The 13,247-nt window shown below is 37.7% G+C and overlaps 1 protein-coding gene across 3 annotated transcripts in view; it reads right to left on the bottom strand.

Annotated features, from left to right (window-relative positions):
* NKAIN3 (sodium/potassium transporting ATPase interacting 3) overlaps positions 1-13,247 on the bottom strand; it is a 731,862-nt gene that overhangs the window by 46,150 nt on the left and 672,465 nt on the right. Inside the window, exon 6 of one of the 3 annotated variants that reach the window (XM_015454769.4) lies at positions 2,606-2,676. The exons of the other annotated variants lie outside the window; for them this stretch is intronic. Coding sequence (XP_015310255.1) covers positions 2,606-2,676 — 71 coding nt within the window. The remainder of the gene's footprint in view (positions 1-2,605; positions 2,677-13,247) is intronic. 3 annotated transcript variants of the gene reach the window in all.

Below are 13,247 nucleotides of genomic sequence, written 5' to 3'. Positions count from 1 at the left end.
CCCTACTTGCCATATACATATTCACATACAATTTGACTGTGGACACTTGAAAGGTGCACTTTGTGGTTATGGAGCACTGACATACTCAAACATGAGAATTAAGGCTTCCTGTGCAATTCTGCAGTATTACCTAGGAATGAGCTGCTGGCTGGAAACTCTGCATATGGAGTTCAAAGCTACCTGTTCACAGACATGTGCCTGGGAATACGCTAAGGATTCTTCTGACCCCCTTAATAAAGTGGCTTCCTCACAACACCTGGCTTTCTACTGAATGGTGATAAAAGAGGCTTAATGAAAGTCAAAGCCAGCATTCATTCCCCTCTCTAACAATTTTGCACAGAAGGTTGGCTTTTTCTCCAAGCTGTTGCTGGGTAGTGATATGGCATCATTGGGTTCAATGGAATTCAATATAACAGCCTTATTAAAAGAAATCAAGTAGACTGACAGAGGCAGATTGGATAAATGCTGAAATATTTGCATACTGGTGGAGAGTACAGATACTGACCTCTTAAATTGTTTCATGCACAATGATTTCAATTCAGGCTTAGTTTGATCTTTTAGATTTTTGCTTCCTTTATGGTTGAAAGGCATTTCATATTCATCTGACATGTTAATATGCATAATCTGTCAAAGCAGAAGCTTGTTCTATTGCTTTCTGTAGAGAATAGCTTGTAGTTTATGCTATATTCAGCAATCCACTGCTAGGTCAGCAGTGAACAGGGATGCTAAGAAAAGCCTTGGAGCAGATAGCGGAGCTGATCAAAGCCTTTTAGGTGATCTTAAAAGTATGTTTTAGGTGTTTTTGATTCACAGAGATGGAAGTGACTTTAGAGAACATAAGTGGAAGTCGCTTGCCTCTGGGTCATGCCACAGAACATCCTTTTGAGGTACATAGGTACACGGGCATCCAGTTTTTAAAAGTCATTCAAGAAGAAAATTCCATTATCAACATTTATCAAATGGAGTTGTTAATAACTTTCCCTAATAGAAAGATCTCTCTTAAATTGCAGCATTTTTCATATTGCAATTTCTCTGCTGACTTTTTTTTTCCCCACAGTGGAGATGAAAGAAACCATTCATCATCCTCTTATCACATAACAAATATATGAAGACTCTCTAAGTCACCACTAGGCATTGTCTTCGTTCTTTTCTCACTCCCAATGCACTAATCACCTTGATTATTGTCACAATCCCTGACAGGTTTCCCAAATCTACAAATATCAACTTTTGGAACATATCGTTTATAAGCACTTAGTGGTATGAGTAATGAGGTGGTGACTGCTTGGTTCTGGAGGGTTATATAGGGTGAATGTTTTTTCCAAATTGGATTTGCTTTAAGAAACCAAAATTTATTTAAACATCTATCATATGACAGGCACAGTGCTGATTTGTGCTGCCTGTGAGCTATGTTTACTTTAGATCATTCTGCCAGAATAAAGTTAATTCAACCTGGGGAGGTAGAGGAGTCAGAGTAGCCTTCTCAGAGCTTCAGTCCTCACAGACACTGGGTGCAGGGGCTACATAATTGGGTAAGAACCACTGTGGCAAAGAGGCAGCAGATGAAGCTTTTCATATGTGTTTATTATACAAGCGACTATTTTACATAATTTCTTCTATCACCATGAAATTACAGAACACCGAGCTGAAAGAACAAAAGATCATCTGAGCAAGTCCATCATATCAGGTTGGGTGATAGTTTGCCACCCAGGAAAGATCTCAGCTCCACAACTTACTAATAGTGGAGCTTTGAGAAAGTTGCCTAACCTCTATGAACCTCAGTTTTCTTATTTATAAAGTGGGAATATTAATTAGCACATTGCAGTGTTTTAATGAAGATTCAGTGAGATAATATATGCAAGTATGATAGCTATTATTAATTTATACAATTTTATATGTGCTACTTGGAATTTTCTAGGAATGGAGTCACTGTATCTATTTCCATGTTTCCTAGTATTTTATTAATCAGGTGACTAAGATTTCTTTCTTGTACTCAACTGAAATCTAACCAGTTTTGGGTGGTTTTGTTGATGCTGACTTCCTTCCATGTCCTCTAAGAACATAGAAAACTTGTTTCTGAACTTGTTAGTCAAATGTTTGAGTACTAGGAAGAGTAATGGGCAACTTTACATGTACCATACACACATTATCCAATTTAATCTGTTTCCCTCCTGTGAAACCATAGTATGGTGATAGAACAAGTCTTAGAGACACTGAGGAAGGTGCCTGGATGTCACATAGAGGGCCTGGATTCACTGCAGGTCTTTCTCCCCTTTTTACTTTGCTGTGCTGCCCCAGGACACATATTCAGTTTTCACTTCTGCAGACTAAATAATCTCATTAAAAAAATTCAGTAACCAGCTATTGATAAGGGGAATAAGATAAAACTATTGTTTTTGAAATATAAATAATGTCACCAGCTTCAAATCCTTTTTGGAATGAATAATAATAATGGTGATGTTGGGTTACATGTGAAAGGTGTGCTTTAAATATGAGTGGAAAATTAAACCAATGATTAGTAGTAGTAGGTTCAAATTATTCCAGTTTTGGTTAGTTTTTGCTGAGTTAGAAGGATTAATATTTTCCATATCATCACACCTTTACTTACTGGTTTAACAGGCTTTAACTCAACATGATCCTGGTAGTAGGAGTGTGTATCAAGTCCACCTATGAAATCAACTGAAAATATAACATAGGCCAATATGAATAAGTGTGTGAAAAATACACATAATATTAATGTTTCAGGTAGAATGCATAAGAGCAAAGTTAACAAAAATATCCATTCACCATAAAATGAAAAAATATTTAGCAAAAAGGACTACTAAAAATATTGTCAATGAGCCAAAAAGAGGAAATTTTAAAAATACACAAATAACCTGGATTCATAAGATCTGAAAAATAAGTTGTTATTGGTTTCAGTAAAAAATGAAGTAATATTAAAAAGCATGAGATTTTAAATAATGTGTTTGTCCTTAGGCATACAGACATGCCCTTTCTCCTTACATATCAAAAGATATACTGTCTCCTCTTGCTGCCAGAATCCTTTTTGTTTCCTTAAGAATATGTATTGAATCATTAGAAAGGCATTTGAGAAGCCACACAATCTATCTCCATGCCTTCTGTCCCCAAGCCACCCCCCAAAAATAAACATCTGCCTTTTGCAAATGTTTTGTTTCCTGCCTAATGGCGGAGTAACTGGCTGTCTGTATAGACTTCTCATCTTTGTAATATTCTTTACAGTTTCTTTTGGTTTTGATCAAAGCCTCAATCTTTTCTTCTCCCAAATCTAGTGTACATATATGATCTTTGTTTCTCCTGCTTCATAGTCCATTAAAGATACTAATTACTTTAAACCAAGCTTTGGTTGTATTATAGCACTCTAACATTAACAGGCATACAGGCGTGTAGGAAAACTGAACTCTCAAGAGTGTGTGTGTGTGTGTGTGTGTGTGTGTGTGTAAATGCCAAGCAAGTTTGCTAAATGGAGGACATGTGTAGTATGTTTTAGCCCAAATATTTGCCTCCATACAGAGTATCAGTTTTTGGCAAAAATTTTATAAAACAAAACCCATAAGTAGTATCTGTTTATGATTCTTTTCACCAAATACAGACACTACAAAATTCTAAGTCTTCTCAAATCAACTTCTGTTCCTTCAGGTGCAGAAAATACATTTGTCCAATTAAAAACTGGGACTCCATTCTAAAATGTCCTTTCTCAAGTCAAGATATCTCAAAGGGAAATTATAAAATTAAAAAATCAATTGTTGTGCAACATTTTGAGTTCTCATTTGTCTTTTGCTTTTGTGAGGATATAGTTCAATGTTTTCTGTAACCTTTCAATTATTACAATTTATGAAGAGTTTTGAAAGTTTTTTTGGGGGGTGCTTTGGTTTGTTGAATAATCAATTTAAGTTTTGCAATTGATCTTGAATGTAATGCAACTAAAATGTAGAAGATTCGTTTATAAAAATACAGACATTTTAAGAAACTTAGGTTGATTTACAAAGTAGTTTTTCAAAGGCCGAAATAGTCAGAACTCAGATTGATAAAGGGAAGGGAAGAGAGAAAATGTATTCTTTTATGTTGAAGTTCCTTTTGTTTTCAACATTGGCCTCATCACAAAAACATTCTATTTTATTTACTCTAAATGTGTGTGTGTGTGTGTGTATATATATATATATATATATATATATATATATACACATTTTGAAGACACTTAGAATTTCTGTTTTCATCAGTAAAATAGTGCTGCTTTATTAGGATGCAATTGTAAGTTTCTTGTGCACTTGAATTCCAAATACAGTCCTGCTTCATGTATTTTTTAACCTAGTAAGAATATTTTTTGTTGTTTTTTTAAGCCATATGTTGTACTTCACAAAATTTGTATTGTATTATTTCCACGAAATAAATAAATTTATCTTTAATATTTACTACTTAATTAGATTATGACAGGATTTAAAATAATATCAGAGTTTTGCTTTGGACAGAATGAACATCTAAAAGGCTTATGTTCGCTGGTCATGGTGGCTCATGCATGTAATGCTAGCACTTTAGGAGGCCAAGGTGGGCAGATCATTTGAAGTCAGGAGTTTAAGACCAGCCTGGCCAACATGGTGAAACCCCGTTTCTATTAAAAATTAAAAATTTAGCTGGACATGGTGGCACACACCTCTAATCCCAGCTACTCGGAGGCTGAGGCAGGAGAATTGCTTGAACCTAGGAGATGGAGGTTGCAGTGAGCCAAGATCATGCCACTGCACTCCAGCGTGGGCGACAGAGGGAGACTCTGTTTTCAAAAATAATAAAAATAAAAGAAACAAAAAATAAAATTAAAAAAAAGGCTTATGCTAAGCCAGGTGCAGTGGCTTATGCCTGTAATCCCAGCACTTTGGGAGGCCAAGGCAGGTGGATTGCTTGAACTCAGGAGTTTGAGAACAGCTGGGCAACAATGGTGAAACTCCATCCCCATTAAAAAAAAATTCAAAAATTAGCTGGGTGTGGTGCCATGTGCCTGTAGTCCCAGCAACTTGGGAAGCTGAAGTGGAAGGATGGTTTGAGCCTACAAGACAGAGGTGGAGGTGGCAGTGAGCCCAGAATGTGCCACTGCACTCCAGCTTGGGAGACAAAGCCAGATCCTGTCTAAAAAACAAAACAAATAAACAAACAAATTTAAAAGGCTTATGCTAATTATATGAATTGGATTAAAAAAGTAAAATCATTTAAATAAGTTAATTGGTGGTCTGTTGAAAGCATCTGATAACCTAATATAATTCCAGTACTATAAACTGGTATATAAGACTGGTATCATTATTTTAACTCTGAGAAATTCTTCTCCTAGTGTGTCAGTGCATTAACCTACACTTCCAGCTGCTCTCCAGTGACCCTACCAGCTGGATATGGTGGGAAGAGTAGGAGCTGTAGATTGCAGTGCTTCTTCCACATCCACTGAGACTGGAAGGAGTTAGCCATCTCCACTACTCCTACTGAAGTAGGTATCTTTCTCAGTGATCAGGTTGCATACTGCCTTTGAAAGGAAGATGCTAGTTATGTTTTGTCTTTTAAGTTTTGGAGAAAAGAGAGTGGTATTGTTGGTTTTCTTACAGATTTAACCATACAGTTAAAAGAGAATTCTAAAAAAAAAAAAAAAAAAAAAAAACAAAAGGATTCTGTTGATTGCTCAGGCATCTCACATACCTTGATAAGACTATGATAGAAACGGGAAGAATTGTCTACATACCCATTCTAGATTTTCCTAATACAACTATCAATAGTAATATTTCATTTGAAAACTAAAAAATGCAGGACAAAGTCTAAACCAGATAAAGTGCCAGGGCAATTTGTATAAGCAAGGGCTGTTTTAACCAAATTAGGACATCTGGTCCCTGCGATTGATGGCACTATAAATCAGCCACACCTATGTGTTTTTTCTTTCTTTCTTTTTTAAATTGTTATTTGTTATTTGTTTTTTTCTTTCTTTTTAATTGTTATTTGTTTTTTGGCTATACCTTCTCTGCATATCAGAAACTTAGCATGATGTAAATGTTGTAAACTCTAGAAATAAAATGTCACATATAGGTAAGACTTAAATTATCAGATTCTAGAACTAGACAAGACTATCAAAAATTTAACTATTAAGGAGGAATCATTGAAAAGTAAGTAATAAAGAAACTGAAATATCAAGAATTCTTCATGGATGGGACAGAGAAATGAGGCTTTTTGGCCACGGAAGCCACCAAGTCCTCAAGATGAGGATGTTTTCATATTAAAAAACAGTTTGTCATGCATGCGTCAATATTTCCCATTTGCTAGAGTGGGATGACAGTTCAAGTAAAGGGGCAAATGAAAGTGTACACAGAGGGCGAGTTTACAGATTATGAAAGCTTTTATAAAATGACATCAAGTGCTTTAAAAATGAAGAAATTTTAAAAATAGAAGACTTAAAAAAGACTTGAAAACAACTCATTAGGAAAGACCTTCAGTTTTTACTTATGTTTGGGGAAAGGCAGTCATATTATACCGATAAGAAAGTAAAGCAACTCTGCATTTTTAAATTCACTTTCTTGAGAAAGATAGGAGAAGAGAAGATGCTGAATTAAGTACTTTCTTCAGTGGAAATAAGGGTGTGCATTTCAATGAAACACGAAAATAAACAGAAAAGGCATGGACAGGTTTTCAGAAGTACTAGAAAAGGAAGATTGGAATAAAAACATCCAAGGAAATCTGTAGTTATAACAGCAAGAACACTATACAGGGATCTTCAGCAGAAAAGATGGAGCAACAGAAGGAAGCATCAGGGCACAGCTTGCTGGGAGCCTGCAGGACAGTGAAATTGAGTTCCATGTGCTTTGATTATTAGATCCTGGAAGTGAAAAATATATTTTAGAAAAAATAACAACACAATTAAGAGTTGGCATCAACTGTCCAGAAAAGTCAGCCACACAGAGGGCCACTCTCTACACCCATTCTCAGAACCTGAGGTGTTACCATCAAAGATCCCCTGGGGAGAGCCAGTAGCCAGGAATCCCTTTGTTTGCAGTCCTTTCAAATCTTCTTGCTGTGCCAACTTCCAGCAGCACAGCCAAGCAACTTCTTGGAAGAAATAATATTACTTGTAACAAAATATCTTTGTGGTTACTCGCTCTAGCCATCACCAATTCCTGACAAGGATTCTCACAGAACCGAAGAAATTACAGAGCTACTTTAGATGTATAGCAGCATCCTACTGTGCAAATACAGACTTGTATTCTACTTGTAAAAAATACACCACCAATAGCAACTGTTCTGTTTGTCTACGGGACACTCTGGGTCACAAACAAAGTTTCCATTAGATAATTCAGTGCTACTGATTCAGTTCCCCACTCAGCCATGGCAAACCTGATTGACTTTATGCAGAATCAAAGGGGAACTCAAGGCAACTGATTTTCCTTCATCCCGTGCTGCTGTTCAGGAGGCAACATGTGCAAGGTGGCTGGCTTTCAACCCGGCAGCTTCCTATGAGAAACAGTTCACTACATGTCATGTGAAGTTGAAGATGTAGCCCTTCCGGGGCTATGGGAAGAGTCACCCTCAGCTCTGAGAAATTTCCTGTGCTCCTCAGAGGCAGTCTAAGTGCTAATGTTTTCCTTCTCTTATGGAAATGCTTGCTGCTTATTGTAAATCCAGAATCGATACTTGGATTCTCCTCTGTGGGCTGGTGTCTATTTTCCTGTACATTCATGCACATCTCCTCAGATTTTCAAGATTCTGCTGAGCTGAAAGCTCAGAACATAGGCATGAAGATGTGAATTAACACCATTAGATGAAGAAAGAGAGGTTGGAATTGGGCAAATCCAAGCAATATCTTCTTTTATCATCTAGACATTACATTAGTAATGCCTCTGGTTTTATAAAGTATGGCAACTTTACACAATTTAAATTTTAACTTATTTTTCAAGTCTGATCTTAAACATATTTTCAAATTTGATAAGTACTTTGTTTTCATCTTTGAAAAGATACTTTTAAGTTGTAAATCACTTCTAATACACAGAAAAGTGTAGAATATAAAATAGCAGATGCTTGTGTTTCCTCTTTAGGATTACATATTTTTTGCTATATTTTCTTCAAATTTCTTTTTATTTTAAGAAATACTGGCCAGGTGCAGTGGCTCACGCCTGCAATCCCAGCACTTTGGGAGGCCGAGGCAGGCAGACCATGAGGTCAAGAGATGGAGACCATCCTGGCCAACACGGTGAAACCCCGTCTCTACTAAAAATACAAAAATTAGCTGGGCAGGGTGGTGTGTGCCTGTATTCCCAGCTATTTGGGAGGCTGAGGCAGGAAAATTGCTTGAACCCATGAGGAGAAGGTTGCAGTGAGCCGAGATTACCCACTGCACTCCAGCCTGGGCGACAGTGAGACACTGTATCAAAAAAAAAAAAAAAAAAAAAAAAAAAAAGGTGTACCAAATCACAGATATAGGTAAAACTCTCTCCTTCATCCTCTTGACTTGATTTTATGTGTCAGGCAGATCTTGTTTTGAATTCCAGCTCTACACTTATTAGCTTTGTAACTGTGGGCAAATTATTTAACTTCTAAGTGGCAGTTGCTCATATGGGCAAGCTGCTTGCTCTAGTTATCTATTGCTGTATAGCACACAACCACATAATGGTGTCTTAAAACAATAATCACCATTTGTTTTGCTCATGAATTGGTACATCTGAGCAGAGCGTAGCAGGAAAGGTTTATTTTTGCTAAATACAATGTTAGCTGGGGCACAGGAGGCTGCAGCAGCAGCTATGAGGTGGTGCACTCACATGGCAGGCAAGTCAGGACAGGCTGTTGACTGTTTGCTTAGCTGGGGCTGAGGGCTGGAGACCTTGTTGCTCTCCACAAGGGCCTCTCCATGTGGCCTGGGCTTCCTTGCAAAATGATAGTTGAGTTTAAGGGTTAGTAACCAAATATAGCCAGGCAGAAGCTGTGTCGCCTTCTATGATCTGGCCTGAAAAGTCACTCAGAGCCACTTCCATCAAACTCGATTAGTCAGGACAGCTGCCAAGCCTGCCTGGGCTTAAGAGGCAGAACAGCAACTCCACTTCTTGATGGGGAAGTTAGGCAGGAAATATTGTTGTGACCATTATTAGCAATTAAATTCTTCTACAATGGCTAGTACTAATAGTGACTTCCAAAGGGTTTACTATGAAGACTGACAAGAAAAATGTATACTATATGCAGGATAGTGCCTGGCTAGCCCTTGGAAGGAGCTCAAATATATTAATTTAATTCTTTTTCTTCACTAGAACTTTAGTTCATGTTTGTTTCCCCAAAGCAGATGTCACGGGACTGCGGAAGTCCTAGGCATTCAGCAAGTGTTTGCTTTTTCAGTGAAGGAGGGGAAGGGGTTAATAATTGTAAGGTTTTGAGAATATTTAGTCATGGCTCTTATTATCTTTAGGATCACAGATCTCTTACAATTTTATAAAACTTGAGGAACCCCTTTGTAAGAAAGTGCACATTTGGCCGGGCGCGGTGGCTCACGCCTGTAATCCCAGCACTTTGGGAGGCCGAGGTGGGTGCATCATGAGGTCAGGAGATCGAGACTATCCTGGCTGACACGGTGAAACCCCGTCTCTACTAAAAATACAAAAAATTAGCCGGGCGTGGTGGCGGGCACCTGTAGTCCCAGCTACTCGGGAGGCTGAGGCAGGAGAATGGTGTGAACCCAGGAGGTGGAGTTTGCAGTGAGCCGAGATCGTACCACTGCACTCCAGCCTGGGTGACAGAGCAAGACACCGTCTCCAAAAAAAAAAAAAAAAAAAAAAGGTGCACACTTCTGTATCCGTTAAATGATTTTATTTCATGGGGTTCATAGCCCATTGCATTTATGGACTCCAGGTTAAGAGCCTCAGATTGAGACTTTTGCCTCTGACTTGGATACACTTAAAGTGAAAACGTGCCATTTCCAGTGAGCTCAAGCCGTCATTTATGTCCCATATTTAACTATATTCACCAAATAATTAACCAGGATGTAGGCATTTTGTTTCACTCCAGCTATGTTGCACACTGCCTCGTCACCGAATTTAGGAGCACAGAGCCCCTATAACATTGTGTTTAGGTCAGAGAAAAGACAAGACTCAGGAAGCTGAGGGACAATTAACACATTTATTCTGAGGTTGCTTTCTAGTCCATCATTGTTCCTGCTATGTAGGTATTAGGCTTTTCTAATCAGCATTTATTTTACAAGTTGCCAAGTCCAGCAATAACGTCTTAAAGAAACATCTGAAGAACTCAAATATGGGGGCAGTTACACTGTGATTTGCTTGTTCCGTGATATAAATTCATAAGGAAAAAGCTGGGGAAGAGGCTTGACATCAACTTAGTTCACACAGAGAGACCCTTCAAAGACTGCAGAGAGGAGTTCGCAGCACCCCACCATAATGAGGGCTTTTAGGAGAGACCAGTTATTTCAGAGGTAGCTAGCAATTAAACCCTGCTGCTGTTATGAGAGAATGAGCTACTCTGCAGTGTCACTGATCTGTTGCTGTCTCCTGTCTGAACAATCTGAGCATTCAGTAGGCACGGCCTGCTGTGTCAAAACACAGGCCACAGTTGGGGCTGCTTATGGCATACCTAGTGGCCGCTAGGGCACCGTGATGGGTCTGCTGGGCACAGTGGACTTCACAGTGCCTTAAAACATTGTTTATGTCCCGGGGGTGGTTGGGGCTGTGCTACCCCCTGCCTGAAATAACTTTGTGACCCCGAAGAGCTGTCCAAGCAGGCAGATGATGCCCAAGTGCCAGCTTTATGACTATTTATGGTTGTTTTCTTTATGCTTCAGGAAATTTAAAATCTCCTCCACCTTTCAGAAGGCATGTGAAATTGAAGAGAAGCACATGAGACCAATGAAATGCTCCATGTTAAGCCAGTTCCAGCTGAAAGAATAGAATATGCAGTCCCAGAGGCTGCATTGTCCAGATCAGCGTTTCCCAACATTTTTTACCTCTTTCTACTCGGCAATACTATGCAAAATGGATGCTTCTACTCTATCTTGTCCCCCTCAGTCTCAGGTACTTATGTGAAGAACTGATACAGTTCAATTGTCCTTGATGGCAACTTGTTCTGACAAACACTGAGTGCAATCCCCAAGAGTCTGGAGGGTCTGGAAGCCTCCCCAGCTCTGTCTCGGATCCTCATTCTTCCTCATTGTGAGACTCTTCACAATGAGAAGGGAGGCAATAAGAGACCCGTGGTCTTCAAACTGGAGAAGATGTGCCCCAGGTGAATGTAAGACCTCACAAATGGTGTGTAGGCATGGCAGAGTGTTCAATTTCAAGAGACTCAATTCCAAAATTTATGTGCCTTTGAAAAAGTATGGCCATTCTGGACCTTGCTTCTTTCATTCCTTTCTATAATCATCTTCTTTCCACTTTGCAAGGAGAGGTATTTATCTCAGCCATCTGGAACCTTAGCTTGGTGCATCATCCTGGCAGAACAAGCCTTCGGGTCACCAAACAAAGTGGTAGTTTTAATTTTGTATGCTGATATTAACAAAGTAATAGCTACTAATAAAAAGGTAGCTGGCTTTCAATCTTTTGCTTCCAAAAAAATTGAAGAAGAACCTCATCACTAGTAGCACTTTAAAAATAACTTTAGATGATAGGTCACCATGTATCTTTGGGCACAAAGCTCAGCCTCTTTATCTACAGGGTCAACCTTCTGCACATGTTGTATCTCCTTCCCTGCTTTATTTTTTTCTCTTTTATACTTGTCACTATTTACTATGCAATATTGTATATTTTACTTAAAAAATGCATGTGTTGTCAGACTCCCTCATTACAAGTTAAGCTTCATAAGGGAAAAATCTTTGTTGGTCTTCTATATAGTTTTGCTCCCTGCTATAACCCTCAAACCTAGAACAGTGTCTAGTACAAAGCAGGTCCTAAAAAGTACTTGGAGAAGGAGGGAATTTTAAAAAATTGAGTGACATTGTTACAGCAAATTTCTTCCCATTCTCCTATTTTTTCTGTGAATTTTTCTATAAATAAATACTAGCACCAAATATTGGAAGTATTTGAGGTAGCCCATCATTCTAGCAATAACTAATATTCATCCATGAAGACATGAACTGATTGAAACAAAACTGCTGCATTCATTTCATTAAGAGGTGCTTTTCCAATAATATTTCATTTTATGTTTAGGACTTATTCATCAAGATTTGTAATAAATTTATGTTTGCTCAATCATGTTGATGGCCAATAATTGAAATTATATTCCCATCCAAAGAAGAAATTAAACACTTAAAAATTTCCAGTTTACAGGGAAAATTAATTTTTTGGGGTGAATAAATCTGAAAAGATTTGCAAGCCACCACACTGATTTCAGTAAAATGTAATTGAGAAAAATTAAATATGTCTAAATGAATGGGAGAATATAAAAGATTAATGGATTTGAAACTCAATATTTTAAAATACCAATTGATCTTTGGAGCAATTAATCTATGAATTCAAAGAAAGCCCAATAAAAATTTCAGCAGTTTAATAAAAATGCTGATTTCTAAAATTTATGTGAGAAGGCAAAGACTCAAGATAAGACAACATTGAAGAAGAACCAAGTTGAAGAACTTATACTACCAGATATCAAGACTTTTTTTCAAGTAAATTACAGTAATTAAGAGAGTATGCCATTACATAAGAAAGGACAATAGATAAATGAAACGTATGCCATTACATAAGAAAGGACAATAGATAAATGAAACGATAGAGTTAAAAAATAAATCTACTTGATTTATGACAAAGGTGTCATCATAGGACAACAGGGAAATAATAGTTTTATATATATGTTTCAATGGGTTTTTGGCAAACAGGTGGTGTTTGGTTACACAGGTAAGTTCTTTAGTGATGATTTCTGAGATTTTGGTGCACCCATCACCCAGGTAGTATACACTGTGCTCAATGTGTAGTCGTTTATCCCTCACCCACTCCCACCTTTCCCCCCATTTCCCAAAGTCCATTATGTCGTTCTTATGCCTTTGAGTCCTCATAGCTTAGCTCCCATTTATAAGTGAAAACATACAATGCTTGGTTCTCCATTCCTGAGTTACTTCACTTAGAATAATAATCTCCAATTCCATCCAGATTATTTTGTTCCCTCTTATGGCTGAGTAATATTCCATGGTGTATTTTTATATATATTTTATACCATATAAAAATATAATATACCATATAAATGTAAAAATATAAATATATATATTTTTAAATGTTTTCTTTGTGTGTGTG

This window comes from Macaca fascicularis, chromosome 8, assembly GCF_037993035.2.
Source record: "Macaca fascicularis isolate 582-1 chromosome 8, T2T-MFA8v1.1".
NCBI lineage: Eukaryota > Metazoa > Chordata > Mammalia > Primates > Cercopithecidae > Macaca > Macaca fascicularis.
Note: the sequence above shows the minus strand (reverse complement) of the source record. Positions and strands in the feature narration are given on the sequence as shown.